The sequence below is a fragment of the Cheilinus undulatus genome, linkage group 1 (genome assembly GCF_018320785.1).
Source record: "Cheilinus undulatus linkage group 1, ASM1832078v1, whole genome shotgun sequence".
NCBI lineage: Eukaryota > Metazoa > Chordata > Actinopteri > Labriformes > Labridae > Cheilinus > Cheilinus undulatus.
In genome coordinates, this window is record NC_054865.1 from 48,834,353 (window position 1) to 48,850,782 (window position 16,430).

At 41.0% G+C, this 16,430-nt stretch overlaps 1 protein-coding gene across 6 annotated transcripts in view; it reads right to left on the reverse strand.

Annotated features, from left to right (window-relative positions):
• nav2a (neuron navigator 2a) overlaps positions 1 to 16,430 on the reverse strand; it is a 249,627-nt gene that overhangs the window by 60,893 nt on the left and 172,304 nt on the right. For all 6 annotated transcript variants that reach the window (XM_041783529.1, XM_041783537.1, XM_041783559.1 and 3 more), the window contains one exon: positions 12,669 to 12,791. In XM_041783529.1, the coding sequence (XP_041639463.1) occupies positions 12,669 to 12,791 (123 nt within the window). The remainder of the gene's footprint in view (positions 1 to 12,668; positions 12,792 to 16,430) is intronic.

The window sequence follows — 16,430 nt, forward strand, 5'->3', positions numbered from 1 at the left end:
TCTTTCCTCCTGCTGGACCAAGATCAGATTTCAGACTGGACCAGAGAAATGAGACCGATCTTCTGACCTCTTAGCTTCCCTTCAAAAACAGCTGGCTCTGTGGTTACTTCTGCTGGCTTTTGCAATGAAAAATGTCCTGGTTTTCAGTCCAACCTTTGTCAGATATGAAGCCCTTTTCTCTGTGTGGATCATAACAACATCTCACTGCTTTCAGCTGAGCAATAAGGCAAACAAACCGGACAAAAACAGGAGAATGTAAACAAGCTTGGACAAATAATATGAAACAGAGTGAGTACAAAGATCAGGAGAGAGCTGCAAGGTTTGTCAGAAATGAGAATGTGTGGGAGAGAACCCCTCAGCTACCTGAACCACAGCCCCTCCCTCTTCAGTGTGTGTGTGTGTGTTTTTGAGAGTTTTTGTGTGTTTCCTGGAGGGGGGGCAGGTGTGCTTGTTAGAAGACCACAGGGAGAAGACAGTCTGCTTATACAGTCTCCAGTTCGAAAAACAAAAACCAGCCCATATATTTCATCTTTATTTGTTTGGTTTCTCCCCATCCATTCTTTCTCTGTCTGTATTCATGTAAATTATGATCTTCAACCCTAATTAATTCTACCTCCTCCCACATGCAATATGCAAACTAGAGAAACCACAGCACCCACCTGGTGGTAAGCTGCATCTGCCTCTGTGAGGTTCCCCATTAGTAGACAATGAAAGTAAAGCAGTGGGTCAAGAAGAAGTGCTCTGGCGTTTTCTGTGGTGGCATGATTCATCAACAAGGGCTGACCATGAGGCCTAAAGACCTTTGACTTCACAAATCCAATCAGTTCATCCTTGAGTCATAAGGTGAACTCACACTAGGCAATCTCTACCCAGCCCAAGCAAGTTTGAGCCCCAAAGTCCAGTTTGTTTGACCAATATGAGTATGCCATATCATGCTCAGGAATGGTACACCTCCCTGGCCCTGGCACGATTTGAAGAGGTGGGCTTTGGCATGATGTGACTGCTTTTGCAAGCACAAAAGCACAGGTGTGCAGCATGAATATGGTGTATAATACAACCATCAAAGGTCACATATTGTACCCCTTTAAGACATGCTTATATTGGTCTCAGATGTCCTTAAACATGCCTTCATTGCTGGAAAAATACTCCATTATTGGATTTTTGAATATCTAAAAAACCTCTGTGTTTCAGCCCTGTTCTGTGTCTGTAGCTTTAAATGTTAATGAGCTGTCTGACTCCACCCCTGACCACGCCCCTCTCTTCCAAGAAAGGCTTGTTTCAGCAGGGTGGGGGGGGGGGATTTTTCTTGGGAAGATTGTTGACAGGCCAGGGGCACATGATTTGCTAGAAAAGACTGAAAAGAGTATTTTGCATGGTATGTGACCTTTAAATCATTTTCAACAATAGTAGAGTGTCAGAGGGCTGTACCTGACCTAAACTTCTCTAAATCAGCCACAAAGTGAATAAAGTTACTGCCATACTGTCTGCCTACATCTCTATGAAGACTCTTCAAGTCCATGCTTTTGGAAATTGTGCGTCCCGACCTGTATCGCCCCACTTTTTGGGATCCTATCCAACTTTTGATGGATGGAAATGCAAAAAATTGTGTGCCGGACTGAGCTGGACCACCTCGTGGAAACCACCTATTGGAGAGCTACTGGTGTAGTGTGTAGCTCACAACACTAGAGTCACTTCTGTATGGTGCAAGTAAATGTCATATATAGCATGCCTTTGCTTGAATGGAAATAGATGAATACATTTCTATGGTTCACTAAAATGGCTTTTTTCTACCTTGTTCTCTCTAAGAAAGGCCAAACTCCATTGTCGGGAACATCAGAACAATGCAATGTTAGACGTAGAGCAGAGGGCATTTTAATACATTCGTATTTTGATTTCTCATAATCTTTGATTTAAAATGTTTGATATTTTAGAGTCTTCTTTTGCTCAGTGTGATGTCTTATAATGCTCTTAATGCTGTAAATGTTTCCCAATGCACTTGCACTTGAATTGCTTTATATATGATTGAACGTGCCTTATCTTTGATCAAAGGCTACTACTATCAATACATTTTGCTCTATAGAGGGTGCAGAGTTTTGTGCTACTAAAGATGAGCATGAATGAAATTGCCTGTCACAAAGATGTGACTTTTCAATGCATTTTATGCACTCATTAATACAAGAACTAAGAGGGAGGAAAACAATACTGCTTTCTCTTGTTTGGTTGTAGTTTAATTAGACAATCTGCTCCACGTTTCTCTATTTTCATTAAAAATGAAGCACTAAGGACAAAATGAGTAAGCCGTAGCTTTCTGCAGTGTCGGTGGAGGAGTTTTGTGCAGCAGCTGGTCTGTGTGGGTGTGTGTAGGAGCACGATTAACTTAAGAACATATCTGACCTTACATCTTGAATCATGCAGCCACAGATTGTGGGTCAGACTGCCACAGACTGCTGCAGCGCGCCCCAGAACGCCTCCCTGGATGAGCTTCATTATAAACAAAGACGCACATACACAAGCACACAGTTTCCACTGGGACACAGCAGGAACGCTGCTTTCAGCATGAACAAAGCTGGGAGGCATTTATGGTGTTTAGTATTCCAGTAGAGTCAAAGGCTGAGTGAGAATCTGGAGAGCTTTGAGATGGTGTTGAGCAACATATATGATGAGATAAAAGACAGGTGTGGCTGTGGAGTATCCTGACACAGATGTTCAGCAATGTCCATATTTTATCTTTTTCTTTGCCCAACTAATCTCAAACAAAACTGCATGATTCTTTTTTTATGTCACTCCTTGGTCTCCTTTTTCTGATGATCTTCTGACAAAAGGACCTAAACTTCATGCATTTGCTGACCTTTAGTTAAATGGTGCATCAGTGTTAATAATCCCACTTGCCATTGTTTGCCAACATGTGCACTTAATTTAATTGCATAGATATGACTTATAATGTATTCCTTTGAGTTTTCTCTGGCCTGGTACTTTGTATAACATGACTGCCCACTGCAGACTTGCACACTGAACCCTATGACTCCTTGCAGTTTGCACTGTGCTGTGGTAAAAGGCATTCAATATTGGATATTCTGGTGTGGATTTAATTTCCAAATCTAAGTCACCCAAGTTCCAGGCTCACTAGAAGATGGCATAAATAGCGCCACTGAAATCTGGCAAAACAGCTAGCTCCAAGCGGGCAAAAAAGGAAGAGGCCAAGATTTAAAGATATCTACGTTTTCATAAACCGGGTCACTTCTTGTCATATATGACAATGTTGGTCTCAGAGGATTAAAAACAGGCATGACTCTGTACTACAAATCACAGCATAGGCTTTCAGAAATCATTATCTGCCAACACAGTTCACCATGCCATACACAAATGCCAGTTAAAGCTGTATCAGATGTGAACACAATCCAGAAACCACCTTTTGCTCTGGGTCAAAGCTCTTTAAAAATAGAATGAGACCAAATGGAAAATTGTTCTGTGGCCAGATGAATCAAAATTTGGAATTCTTTTGGAAACCATGGAGGCCGTGTCCTGTGAACTGAAGAGGGGTGGGACCATACAGCTTGTTATCAGTGCACAGTTTTAAGGCCTGCATCTCTGATGGTATGATGTTGCATTGGTGTCTCTGGTGTGGGCAACTTGCACATCTGGAAAGGAACTATTAATGCTGAAAAGTAGATAGAGGTTTTAGAGCAATCCTATCCAGATGTCTCTTTCAGGAAAGACCTTGCATATTTCAGCAAGACAATGCTAAACCGCATACCACATCCATCACAACAGTATGGCTTCACAGAGTCTGGGTGCTGAACTGGCCTGCCTGGTGTCCAGACTTGTCATCAGTAGAAAACATTTGAGGTGTCATAAAAGTAAAAACCCAGGACTGCAGGGCAGCTAGACTTATCCATCAGACCAGATTGGGAAAACATCCCTCTCCCAAAACTTCAGCAACTGGTGTCCTCACTTCCTAGACGTTCACAGAGGGGATGCTCCACGATGCTAAACATGACTCTGTCCCTACTTTTTTGAGATGTGTTGCAGCCATTCAATTCAAAATGAGCTAATGACTTCATAAAATAGTAAAATGTCTAAGTTTCAACATCTGGTATGTAATTTAAGTTCTAATGTGAATAAAATATGAGTTATGAGGTTTGAAAATCCTTGCATTCTGTTTTTATTTACATTTTACAAAGCGCTCCAACTTTTTTGAAACTGGGGTTATATTAACCTCCTTACTTTTATTTCATAAACAGAGCAAACATCTAGTTTTTAGAGACATGTTGCCAGAAAGCATTTACAAAGTCATTAAGTACAATTCATGAGCCACCAATGTTTATTCTGTTTTAATCAAGGATCTGCAAAGCCACCTATATTTTTTTAAATCTCTTAAAAATATGCTGTGATTCCATAAACCTTTCCCTGGACTTGCTTTTCTCCACGGAGGCATTGATAAATTCTGATATTTATGCTTTTTATTTATGGTAAACAACCACCTGAAGCCCACCTGCAGTACCATGGTCGGATCACTCACCACAACACTGTAATTCATTGCATTTAGAAGCATGTGTTTCAGCATATTCATCCTCTCTACTGGTGCCACTTCATCTGGTGACCCAACACTAGTTTCTCTCCTCTCCTTCTGCAATCAACACAGAATTTCTGGTATTGGAGCCAAGGCCCAACAAAGACCCAAGACTGGGGTCAACCCTGCAGTTTATGTCAAAGAGAAATCCTGAAACAGCAGCTGTGAGATGTTGTGAGGGTTTTGTCTCCAAGCAGGAATGAGTAAAAGTGTAATAATGTTTATACGGTATAAAATAGCAGGTGAAGCCGTGTTCATGTTCATGTCATTATCATACAAATAGTCTGGTTGTTCTTTGGGGAACAAGACCAGAGCAGAGGGAGGGGAGGAGGAACAGATCCACTGATTATTATTACAGCAGGAGCCTGGAGGTAAACCACAACATTTAGTCTGGGGGGGCAGAAAGAGAAAGACAGACAAGTAGAGGGTGAGACAGGTGAAGTGCCAGGTGTTGTTACTAGCTGAGGAGAGGAGTTGATAAGGGAGGGTGACGTCTTTCTTTCTTCCTTTGCCTGAGGCCATCAGGGAACTGCTCAAGTCCAGACAGGAGAGACAACATACTGAGGCTTAGGGCTGGAGTGTGTTACGGTTAGTGTGTCTATATCATGTGTGTGTGAATATGAGAGGGAAAACATGCTCTGAGCTAGCAGCAAGTTCATCTGCAAGTGGGATTGAACTCACCCGAAAGAAACTGGAAACCAGAAAGGATGCTCCAAATACACACAAGGCTTATGCATGTAGTACAGTGAAAAAGAGCCATAGTCATGTTTGATGTATCATCAGAATCCTTTGACTTTTGCTTTTAAAGCACATTTAACAGAAGAACAGCAGACAAATTAATTCATGCTTGTATTGTAGAAATGTACCCTTCAATGCAAAATGGAGCTTTTGCTACAGAACATGCAGCCAATGGCAGAGAAAAATCATTATCAACCATAATAAGCAGCACAAATCATGAATGAGATACAGCAACAGAACGACAGCTTCAAATAGCAGTTACCACTTTCTTATGTAGCAGTCTCCAGTGTTTCCAAAGCTATGAACATGCCGTGACTGCCATGGCGGACAGGCCAAGTCTCATTACAACTACAAAAATGTAGGATTTCTCCTGCTTTGCAAACTGTTAGAAATTTTCAAAGCTATGTAAGCACTAAACTAATATGTCTATATAAATTACACCCTCTATTTGTGTGTATGAGGACACTTAATTCTGACTTTCCTATAACATCGCACTTCAACTCTTAGAATTTTTAAGACAATCATCCCAAATGTCCACTGAAGTTTTAAGTAATTTAATTGAAATGTTGGAGTCATTTAAACAATTATCAGGAATTTTCATGGAAATTTGGGGCAATTTATTTGAATATTTTAGGGAATTTGATTGGAAATTTCACAGTTTCAATAGGGTAAGGAAGCCAGCCCAGACATATAATCCCTCCAGCACGCTGTGGGTCTTCCCCGAGGTCTCCTAGACATGCCCAGAATACCCCTGGGCCTCTTATCTCCATGAAGACCAATCTTAATGCTTCAGCACACCAAGACATTTTGGATGATGATGTGCTTCCAACTTTGAGGCAACAGTTTGGAGAAGCTTTTCTATACCAACATGACTGTGCCCCAGTGCACAAAGCAAGGACTATAAAGACATGATTTAATGAATCTGGTGTGGAAGAACCTAACTGGCCTGCAGAGAACCATGACCCCATTGAGCACCTCTGGGCTCCATGGGGTTGAGGTCAATGGGTGATGGGCAGTGGGGAATGAGACGGCGAGCCAGGCCTGCCTGAACTCATAAATGCTCTACAGAATGAATGGGCACAAATTATATGAATGGGCCACATATATGCTCCAAAACTCATATTGACGCTGTTATAGCTGCAAAAGGGGACCAATTCCATGTCATCACAGTCCCTTTTGGTGTAATGGTCAGGTGGCCAAATACTTTTGGCCATAGAGTGCATAACCCAGACTTGTCTCCTGGCTAGAGTGCATCCAGTTGGATAACAACTTTCAGTCACTGGAAAAAAAATCATCCTTAACACAAAGATGTCAACTAAGACCGTCAACTTCTCTAGTGAACAGGAATTCAATCTTGCCCACCAGGGGGCGCTTCCATGAGTGTGTGATATCACATGAAAACTGTGACTTGAATTTAGAGAACACAAATCATAGAAGCCTGTTTTTTGCAATGACTTTGCTCCTCTGATTTTGGCCTCTTGGAAAGAAAACAGACATATTGTATAGGATATTTAAAAACACTGTTACCTTATTGTAAAGGCACAACTGAAAAGATAAAATCCAATCCAGTATGGTGTCAAAGAGATGCAGGAGTTTGAGTGTCATACACCATAAGATTTCACGATGCTGGATAATAAGAAAATAGATTTCAAAGTGTATTGACAGAGGAATGACTCAATTCAACCTTACAAAAACTCAACTAGGAATGTGGGCTTGAACTTTATTGCACAACATAGCAGGTACACAAATTACATCCCATTGCTTTGTTGAACCAGGTCAACCCTGTTTTGTCTCTGCTGCAGCTGTGACTCAAATGAGGAGGCGGGAGTTTATAATCAGAGTTAACACAAGTCTAAGCAGTGACTTAAGGGCCAGTGTTTACAGCTTTAGTACCACAAAGATGAGGCATGGCATGTTGATTTTAGTTTAATGGTAAAATGCCTCAGAAACAAGCAGGTAATTCGAAGCACGTTAATGAAGGTATTAGGAGACAAATTAGTGAGACAATGATGGGATTAGAATGAATGAAAACAACCTCAGTGGGATTTGCCAACTGAGGGTGATATTGTCAGAGAAACAGGAGTGTCATGCTGCTTTTATCCTAGCAAGTATTCAGTGGTTCAGAGGTCTAATCCTTGTCCATTTACTCCATAGATTCAAAGACTACAAGCTAGTGGCTGTCTACTGAATTCATCATTGGTAAACAATAAACAGGACCATCCTTATATGTGGAAAAAAACAATCTCTGACTCCAGTTTGAGCCTAAAAGTCAATAGAAATACATTTTATTTGTACAGTATGAAGATATTCTTGGGAAAACAACTTTTTAAAACAATGTCAAGACAACTTTAGTCAAACCAGAGAGAAAAGGGATGGCTGATGTAGCCAGTGTCCCCCATTCCATTGGCAGATTTGCCTTTATTACAGTGCTTTATGGAAACAGATTTAAAAAAGGAGTAGTAAAAATTATAAAGTTATGTGTATAAGTTTAGGGGTCTAGGGGTCTAAGGATTCATCACAGGACATGATGTGCAATAATTGGCTTGCAGTACAATTAAACCATCGCCCCTTTCTCCTCAAATGATGCTGATTGGTCTGGCCATTCTCTGACCAGGAAGTAACGTTCCACATAGAAGCTTTGCACGATGCATCCACCTTATGACAGACATGGAATCTGGACAATCCACTGGCTTTGCAAAATGAATGAAGTCCTATATGAGTGCCAGACTGAATGCTTTACTTGCAGGCTAACAGGATATATTTTTGCAGCTTGCTTCAGGAAAATTTCAGAAGTTTTTAGCGTGAATGAAAACATCATTTGTCTTTGTCTTGGTTGATTTTATCTGCATCTGACATTGGGACTCATTCACCTCTGTAAGGTGTCTCATGTTGACTTTAAACCTCTCTTAAGCAGAACTCTTCATAGCAATGCATGCTGGTCTTTACCTTACAAAGTGCCTTTCTTGTTCTTATCAGTCTGAGTAGCTCACTCCTTTCCATTTACTTGGTTTGCTCTCGCCCTGCAGATGGTGTGCTTTAACTTCAGCACTTTTCAAACCGTACCAATCAAAAAGCAAGTGTTGTGTTGACTGTTTTTATGAAAATTATGCTTTAGCTTCCTCCTTAACAGTGCTGTGTGTACAGATATAATAGAGAAATGTAAAGCATGAGGGGAAGCAGAGCATCTGCACTAAAAAGTCAAACCTGAGCAGGCTCCTTCATCACCCTGCCTCCTCTTTTTACAGATTTATGTCCCTTTTAATGTGACAGTAGCTTTTATCAGTCTCAGACTGAATGGATCATGTGGTGCTCGGATCTTTGTGTCACGTTCTCGTTTCAAAAAAGACAAATGATATCTTCAACGCCTCAGCAAGAGGGGATAGTGGGGGGTCGCTCTAACACTCATCGCTACAGCGGTTTCACACCACAAAGACCTCTCCTTTGTCTCTGTTAACAAAGAGAATTCAAATCAGAAGACAGACGGTTATAGATTGTTTCCTCTTCCTCCTGCTGCAGAGATAAATGACCGGGATAACATGCCAACAGTCACAGACACGCTCACACTGGGTTTCTAGTCTCCATTGTCTCTGCCTGTTTACTGAGCCTCACACGTCATGTCGTCTGTGACTCAGAACCTTCCTATACCACACTGTTTGCATATATCTGACAGTTGGTCAAACTGGTTTCTGCAGTTTCATCCGTCACATCAGTCAGAAGCTTGTTTTTTTTCATTTATAATGACAGCAGGCTTATGATGCTGCATTTTTATATATGCATCTTTTATGCTCCTCATTAGTGCAGCTTTTGGTCGATTTGGAGGATTTTTACCGTGAAGGCTCAACAGCTTTCAAAATGCTCCTAACTGAGTCCACCTCCACTCTTTGAAGCTAGTGACCTCTTCATCCAGGGGTCACACGGTTTTTGCCCTAATGCCACTGTGACACCATACACCTTTTTTCCCAACCCCCCACTTCCAGCAGCTCTGAGGGGCTTCATCGCAAACAGGAGGGGCGTAAAAGGCTTCAAACTATGGTGGTGTTTTTATAGATGGGTCACACACCCACTGAGCAAACATGGGCTGCACACACCTCTGAGCGAAGGACTTTGGGAGTAAGGGGCCAAGCGGGAATCTGGTGCTGAAGCTAATGCAGGAGTTCAAAAAACTGCAGTTCCTGGAGTGTCCACTAGAGGCTTGCTGCAGAAACAATGGAAGTTGCATACACATCCATGTTAAAATGTTGTGTTTACAGCCTGATTCAAAATAACTTTTAGGCTGGAAAAGTTCATGTCTTTATAGGCAAGCACCAGATAGGAGTTGTAGGCTATGCATAATAAGGGGCGGGGCTTATATGATGGCAAGCCAGGGCATTGTATCTCTATGTCAAGAGTCTTTAAAGAAATCCTGCATGATAAGACAGGTCCGTTTTATGGACTGCTTTCCCTTGACACTGAAACTTATCTTATGAGGAGCAGAAGTAATTCCTTAATCATAATCATCTTTGAACTATTTCAGGCTTAATCAAGCCTCAAACTGATGTGTAACACAGATGGACATGTTGACGTGTCTTGCAGAAGTCTCGAGTTCTTAAAGCAGCCTTTTTCCGTAAATCCTCAGGTGTGCCTAATTTCCTGTCCTCCAGACTTTTGACCTCTGCCCTCTCTCTGCCTCTCTACCCTGCACACTCACACATTCAGCCTTTCACATTAAACTCCCCCAGCCCTAAGGTGGGACTTAACACAAACTGTCCCTCTCCTCCCCTTTCATCTCTCCCTTCTCCTCACCTCCTTTCTTTCTCTCTAACCATGCAGGACGCTGCCTCTCCCTCCTCTCACCTTTCATTTTCCTCCAGCCTGTTTAGATTAGAGACTGCAGCATGAAACTGGAAAGTCATTAAATGATAAAAGTTTGGGGGATTTCTTCTTCTTTTCTCTCTTTGATTTTTGCACTTTTAAGTTTCTCTGTGAGGTTTAATTGACTGAGGAGGCAGACGTTGTGCTACTGCAGAGGCTTAACTTTCATGATCTTTCATGAGCTTTCATACGATTAGAGAGAAGGGCAAGGATGAAGATGAAGAAGGGATGAGCTGACTCCCCCATCCTCCCAAAAATCTCCTCCCTCCTGAAGGAACGTCTGATAAATGTGCTTACTGCTTTTAGTTTGGGATTAATTAGGAGAGGTGGAAGCGGCAGATAAAATGCATTACCATAACAAACGGAGGCCTGAATAGCTGGAGGGGTGACTTTTGTAAAAGATGAAGCCAATTTAATACCTGACAGGAAGGCTAATGGTGCAGTTGGTGTAGGTTTAGGAGGTTAGCACCTCGTTTATTGTGTTTTCTGAGCTCTATGTCCATCATACATCCTGCCATACTCAGCATTGATGTCCTTCATATTTATAGATGTTTTCTGGATGTTTAAGACAGGAATTGTGAGGGCAGTGTTGAACAGTGTAGCCAAAAGCGAGACCAGTAAAACTCAACAAAGATTTCTTTGGAAATGTTTGAGCTTTTAAGGAAGGATTGTGCAAGTTGGTCTGGAACTTTATCCCCAAATTGGATATTAAGTCACCTGGGCAGATGTGAGACTGAGCCTTTAAGTGAATGCATTTTTAAACACCTGTCCAATTGTCAGGGACATGCAGGATAGAGTTTAGAACAGGCCCCATAAATGAATGCAATAATGTACATGCTTTCACAAAGTTGTCAGTCTGTTGCTACAGCCAAATATAAAAAAAAAAAAAAAACATTATCAAATTTATCAAAAATAAAAAACTGAAATATCAAATTGACTTAAGTATTCAGAACCTTTGCAAAACACTATAAATTTAGCTCAGGTTCCTCTCATTTCTCTGGATCTTTGCTGAGATGTTTCCACACCTTGATTGGAGTCCACCTGTGTTCAAATTAATTGGACATGATTTGTTAAGGCACACCTCACTATAGAAGGCCTCACAGCTGACAATGCATACAATGAATTTTTACAGTGTATCAGAACATAAACACATCTGACTGGGTTTGTAAGGTTTGCAATTGTTAGATTAATTAAATTGGATTACACATCTAGAAGATGCATCCAAAAATAATGGACTTGTGTGAATGGATGTTCAAAAGCCTTTAGGAAGCCGCCGGAGATATTTTGCGTTTTGATGGGCCTTTTTCCATTTGTTTTGCATTTGTTTTCAACAGTGTAACACTCTGCCAGTATGAATAGTGACCTATAAATTCAATTGCATTGCCTAAAAAGTGTCAAAGCACAATGAAAAGTCTAGTTTTCTTCATAAAAACTGACCACAGGTAGATAAGCTTCCTTTGTCACAGCTTCTTTGTCTCTTACTTATTCATTGTTCGAACCACCTCCATCAATCCTGCAGTCCATCTTCATCTCTCTATTCCCCTCCCCCTTCCTCCCCCTTTTCTTCCACCCCCTTTTCTTCCACCCCCTGTGTCCCTCTTACTGGGGTCCTCGTTGGCCTTCATCCATTTCCGTGTGTCAATTAGCCTGAAACCAAATCGCTCTCCATCTCAGTGACAAGACAAAGACCACACGGCATAAGTGAATCACTCGCACTGACGCGGACCCTGTGGAAATTCCTGCATACACCCTGATAGACCAGCACATCCTGATAACACCAACGTGACTCAGACCAAAGAGTTCTGTCATCTGGGTTCATCAGCAGCAATGATGTGTGTTGCACAAACAAGTCAGAGCAAAAACCTGTGCAATATTATTCTGTGAAATATGACGATAGATATTTGATAAAAAGATTAAGCAATAGACAAGATATGATCACTTATGGCAGTTTTCTTGTTCCATATGAGTGCTGTTCAAACAAAAATTGCTAAAAATATCTACATTTCATTTGATTTAACTGCTGTAAGACAGTTTTCCTCCATCAACACTCATACAACTTCAGGTTTAACCTCAAAGATGAGACAAAAACTCGCTTTAATTTTAAAAGTGGTTCAACTAACACCAGTAAGGTCAACATATGACTCAACAGCTTCAAGGAAAAACAACACAAAAGCACAGTACAGTCATTGTGCAGCAGATTAGAGAAATTTTAGACAAATTTAGGAAGTGAGTAGAAGTGGTAGAGGAGGATCACAGTATCTCTTCCCCTTAACTTAAAGAGCAAGATTCAGATGTACCCAAAGTGTCTCTGCTGGTTGATCTAGCAATAGAAGAAATCAGTTTTTTAACCTGAAACCTGCCTCACTGTCTGTAGGAACAAAGTAAACAAAACACGTTTAAGAAGGTTGTTTCTCCGAAAAGCAGGCTCTAATTTTCTGGAATATCAACTGACCCTCACAAACATATCACTCCAAATGTAAGCCAGTGACATGTCCCGTTTAAGACTTACCTGTCAGCATCTCCCTGTCCTGACGACGTGTTTCGATGGAGTGTCTCTCTGACGGCGGCCATGCTGTCGGGAAGCCGGTTCAAGCGTCTCGTGTACAGACCCAACCCTCCGTCTGTCATATAGCTGCAAAACACAACAGAAGCACATCAGATACAGTCAAGGAAAAGAGAGAGAGACAATGAGAGGGCACAGAGAGGGCACTGTTCGTCCTCATAGAGCTACTTTTGTTTGACATGGACAAACACAATCGTGGAGCTTTCCGGTAAAGGCGAAGTTCCCATAAATCAGAGGAAAAACAAACAACCATCACGCTGAAGAACACATTGTAGGAGAACAACAGCAGTGTGTAAAACTACGGCAGCTCAGGATGAGCTTTATTCCATCTCCATTCATCATAGAGTCCATCATCGATTCCAGGCTAGGCTATTATGATTGATTGACTGTCTGAGCATGAGAAGAAGCTAAAAATATATGTGAGAGCAGACTGTTCAGTCCGCCTCATAAGGGAAAATTACATCTGAAGGGCTTGATTTATTGGTCGTGGGAGTCGGAGGCTGACCGTTAGCAGCTGATGCTGAGGCCATGTTGGCTTACACAAACATTCCCATTCAAACTAAAACAACACTGACTAATCACCCAAATATTTACCCGTGGAGGAGAGTCCTAATGGAACTCAATATTGACTCATTTATCCCAGGTGTAACTTAATGAAATGTGTGCTGATTCAAGGCAGAGACGGGCCGTTGAAATGGTGAATGGTGTCAGTGTGGGACAGTGATGATTCTGTGAGTAGGAAAATAAACCCGACCACTAAAACACTCTCTGTTATCTGTAGGCAGATCTCTGCAAGAGGGAACCCATACACACCAACAGGCACTTATACCTACATTTATGTACAGTATAAACACACAGTACAGTGTTTCCTGAGGACAGAGCTCCTTTTGTGCAACCTGCAGTGAATCAGCATCTGAGCTGCAGGATGGAAACTCAACGGCAGAGAGCAAACATACACAGACGCTGAACAACATTCAGATTTTACATATTGACAGCTACAACTACAATATTTACAAAGTTCAACAACTTTTTTGGCAAAAAAAGAGATAAAGAAAATGGACAAAAGTATTTGGCCACACCTGTTAATTATTGAATTCAAGTGTTGCAATCAGACCCACAGGTGTAAAAAATCAAGTGCCTAGCTATGCAGTGTCGTCCTGAATAGCTCAGTGACTTCAAGCGTGGTACTGTGATGAATGCCACCTTTGCAATAAGATGGTTTGTGAAATTTCATCCCTGCTGGATATTTCACATTTAGCTGTGTTATTATAAGAAAGTGGAAGCGTTTAGGAACAACAGCAACTCAGCCATGAAGCAGACTGCTAGGGTGCATGGTACATAAAAGCTGCTGATTCCATAGCTGAAGAGTTCTGAACTTCCAGTGGCATTAATGCAGGCAAAGACTGCATCAGGAGCTTTGTGAAATTGGTTGCTATGGGTTCTGTGGAGTGACGAATTTAATGACACTTTTTTCCTAATGCCTTTTTTCCTGACACCTTTTTTTCCTGAGACCTGAGGCCTTTTTTCCTGACACCTTTTTTTAGAGAGTTGATGTCTTTTTTTCCTGATGCCTTTTTTCCTGATGCCTTTTTTTCCTGTGACCTGACACCTTTTTTCCTGACACGTTTTTTTAGAGAGTTGATGTCTTTTTTCCTGATGCCTTTTTTTCCTGTGACCTGACACCTTTTTTCCTGACGCCTTTTTTTAGAGAGTTGATGTCTTTTTTCCTGATGCCTTTTTTCCTGATGCCTTTTTTTCCTGTGACCTGACACCTTTTTTCCTGACGACTTTATTTCCTGAGACCTGAGGCCTTTTTTACACCATGCCTTTTTTCTTGACGCCATTTATGCCAACCCTTTTTTCCTGTGACCTGACACCGTTTTTTCCGATGCCTTTTTTTCCTTTCCATGGGTGAGTATTGGTTTGGCGGATGCTATACCTGCCTGACTGTTTCTGCAAACTGCAAAGTTTGGAGGAGGAGGTATAATGGTACAGGGCTGTTATTTAGGGTGTGGGCTAGACTCCTTATATACAAATCCTAATGCATCAGCATACCAAGACGTTTTGGACAGTGCTATCCTTCCAACTTTGTGGCAACAGCTAGGAGATGGCTCTTTTCTGTTCCAACATGGCTTCACCATCTTGCACCTTTGGGATGAACTGGAATGGAGATTGTTCCAAACTGTGAACATGTACACTGGACATGTCAATGTAATGCCTATTTGTGCTGATTACATTAATAAGAAATAAATCAGAAGAAAACTGTGACCATGTAACCTGGTCACTTTCAGTTTAGTGCGTCTGTGGCTGTTTGTAGTAAGGCCAGTACAGACTATGTGGGTTTTACTGTTTCTGGCATTTAGCACTGGCCTTTGGGAATTAGTTGCTATTTTTACCTCATGTACCTCATTTGCATATGAGGGGAGCAATTTCACAAATTTTAGAATATTCTTCAACTGTCATGTAAGCAATATTTCTGTAGTTCCATTTAAAGAAGTACGTTGGCTTCTGTAAGCTACACGGCTGTGTACACTGTCCCTGACTCCTCAGTTTCAGTCTATAAACCGTCCTGTTTGGACACGTCTGTGCTGCTGCTGCATGAGGTTACAGGTTAACAGGCATCTGGAACAGGAGGATAGAGAGGCTCAGTTACTTATTAGTGTGGAGCAGTAATGCCTGTGTGAAACTGTGGTCATCATCAAGGTGACTTTGCTCCAGGATGATGGATACTCACAAAAACAGACGCTGGACCCCCCTCTGAGTCTTTCCTCTGTCTGATGAGGACTGAAGCATTTTTCACCTGTCTTCATTGTTCTTGTTATTGTGAAAACTCATACAGTGAAGTTCTTATTGCTATATCAACGGATGATTTTATGATTACTAAAACTACAGATAATGGAATATTTTTTAAATGTAAGGCCCATGGATGTGTGATAAAGCTGCACTGGATGACAGGATTTATTTGTAACTAAAGCATTTGTCAGGTGTATTGAAGATCTCAGCATCGTTGACCAAAATTCAGTGACACTGCTACACCAGTGTGGTCTTAAACCATTACTTAGAGGAAGGAGACAGCTTCAGAGTGCTTATTCTTACAAATAAACTAGTTATACACTATCATACATGAAGAAATATGCAGGAGAGCATGTACAAAATGGTTAAAGGTAAGACTGAAGATCATGAACTTTTGTATTTTTGATATCAATCACTAAAATAGATGGTATTTAGGAGTAAAAAACATTTAGATAACCTCAATATAGATAAACATTTTCAATGCTGTAGTTGTTTCATTTAGACAGTATGGAGGAGTTTGCCTTCAATTTTTGACCACGTAAAATATTATCATGTGTCTAGGACTTCTATTTTGGTACTGAGGTATCAACCACAATGATATATCAATTTCCTCTTCAATTCTACTAACTCTTCCAAATGTTATCAATACATTTTGCAGTCTTGATGATACTCTCTCTCTCTGTATGTGTGCAGCACTTACATTTCCCTGAGAGAAAATTAGGCATATATAGCCGATCGTATCTCATCGTATAGGGTATCAGATCATATCATATCAAATTGTATCACAAGGTGTTAATTTCATTGACTAAAAATATGACTAAAATGTTCAACAGCCATTTTGCCATGAGACAGACTAGACTAAGACTGGCCAAAAATAAATATTTTATGACTAAAACTGACTAAAAGAAAGTTTAG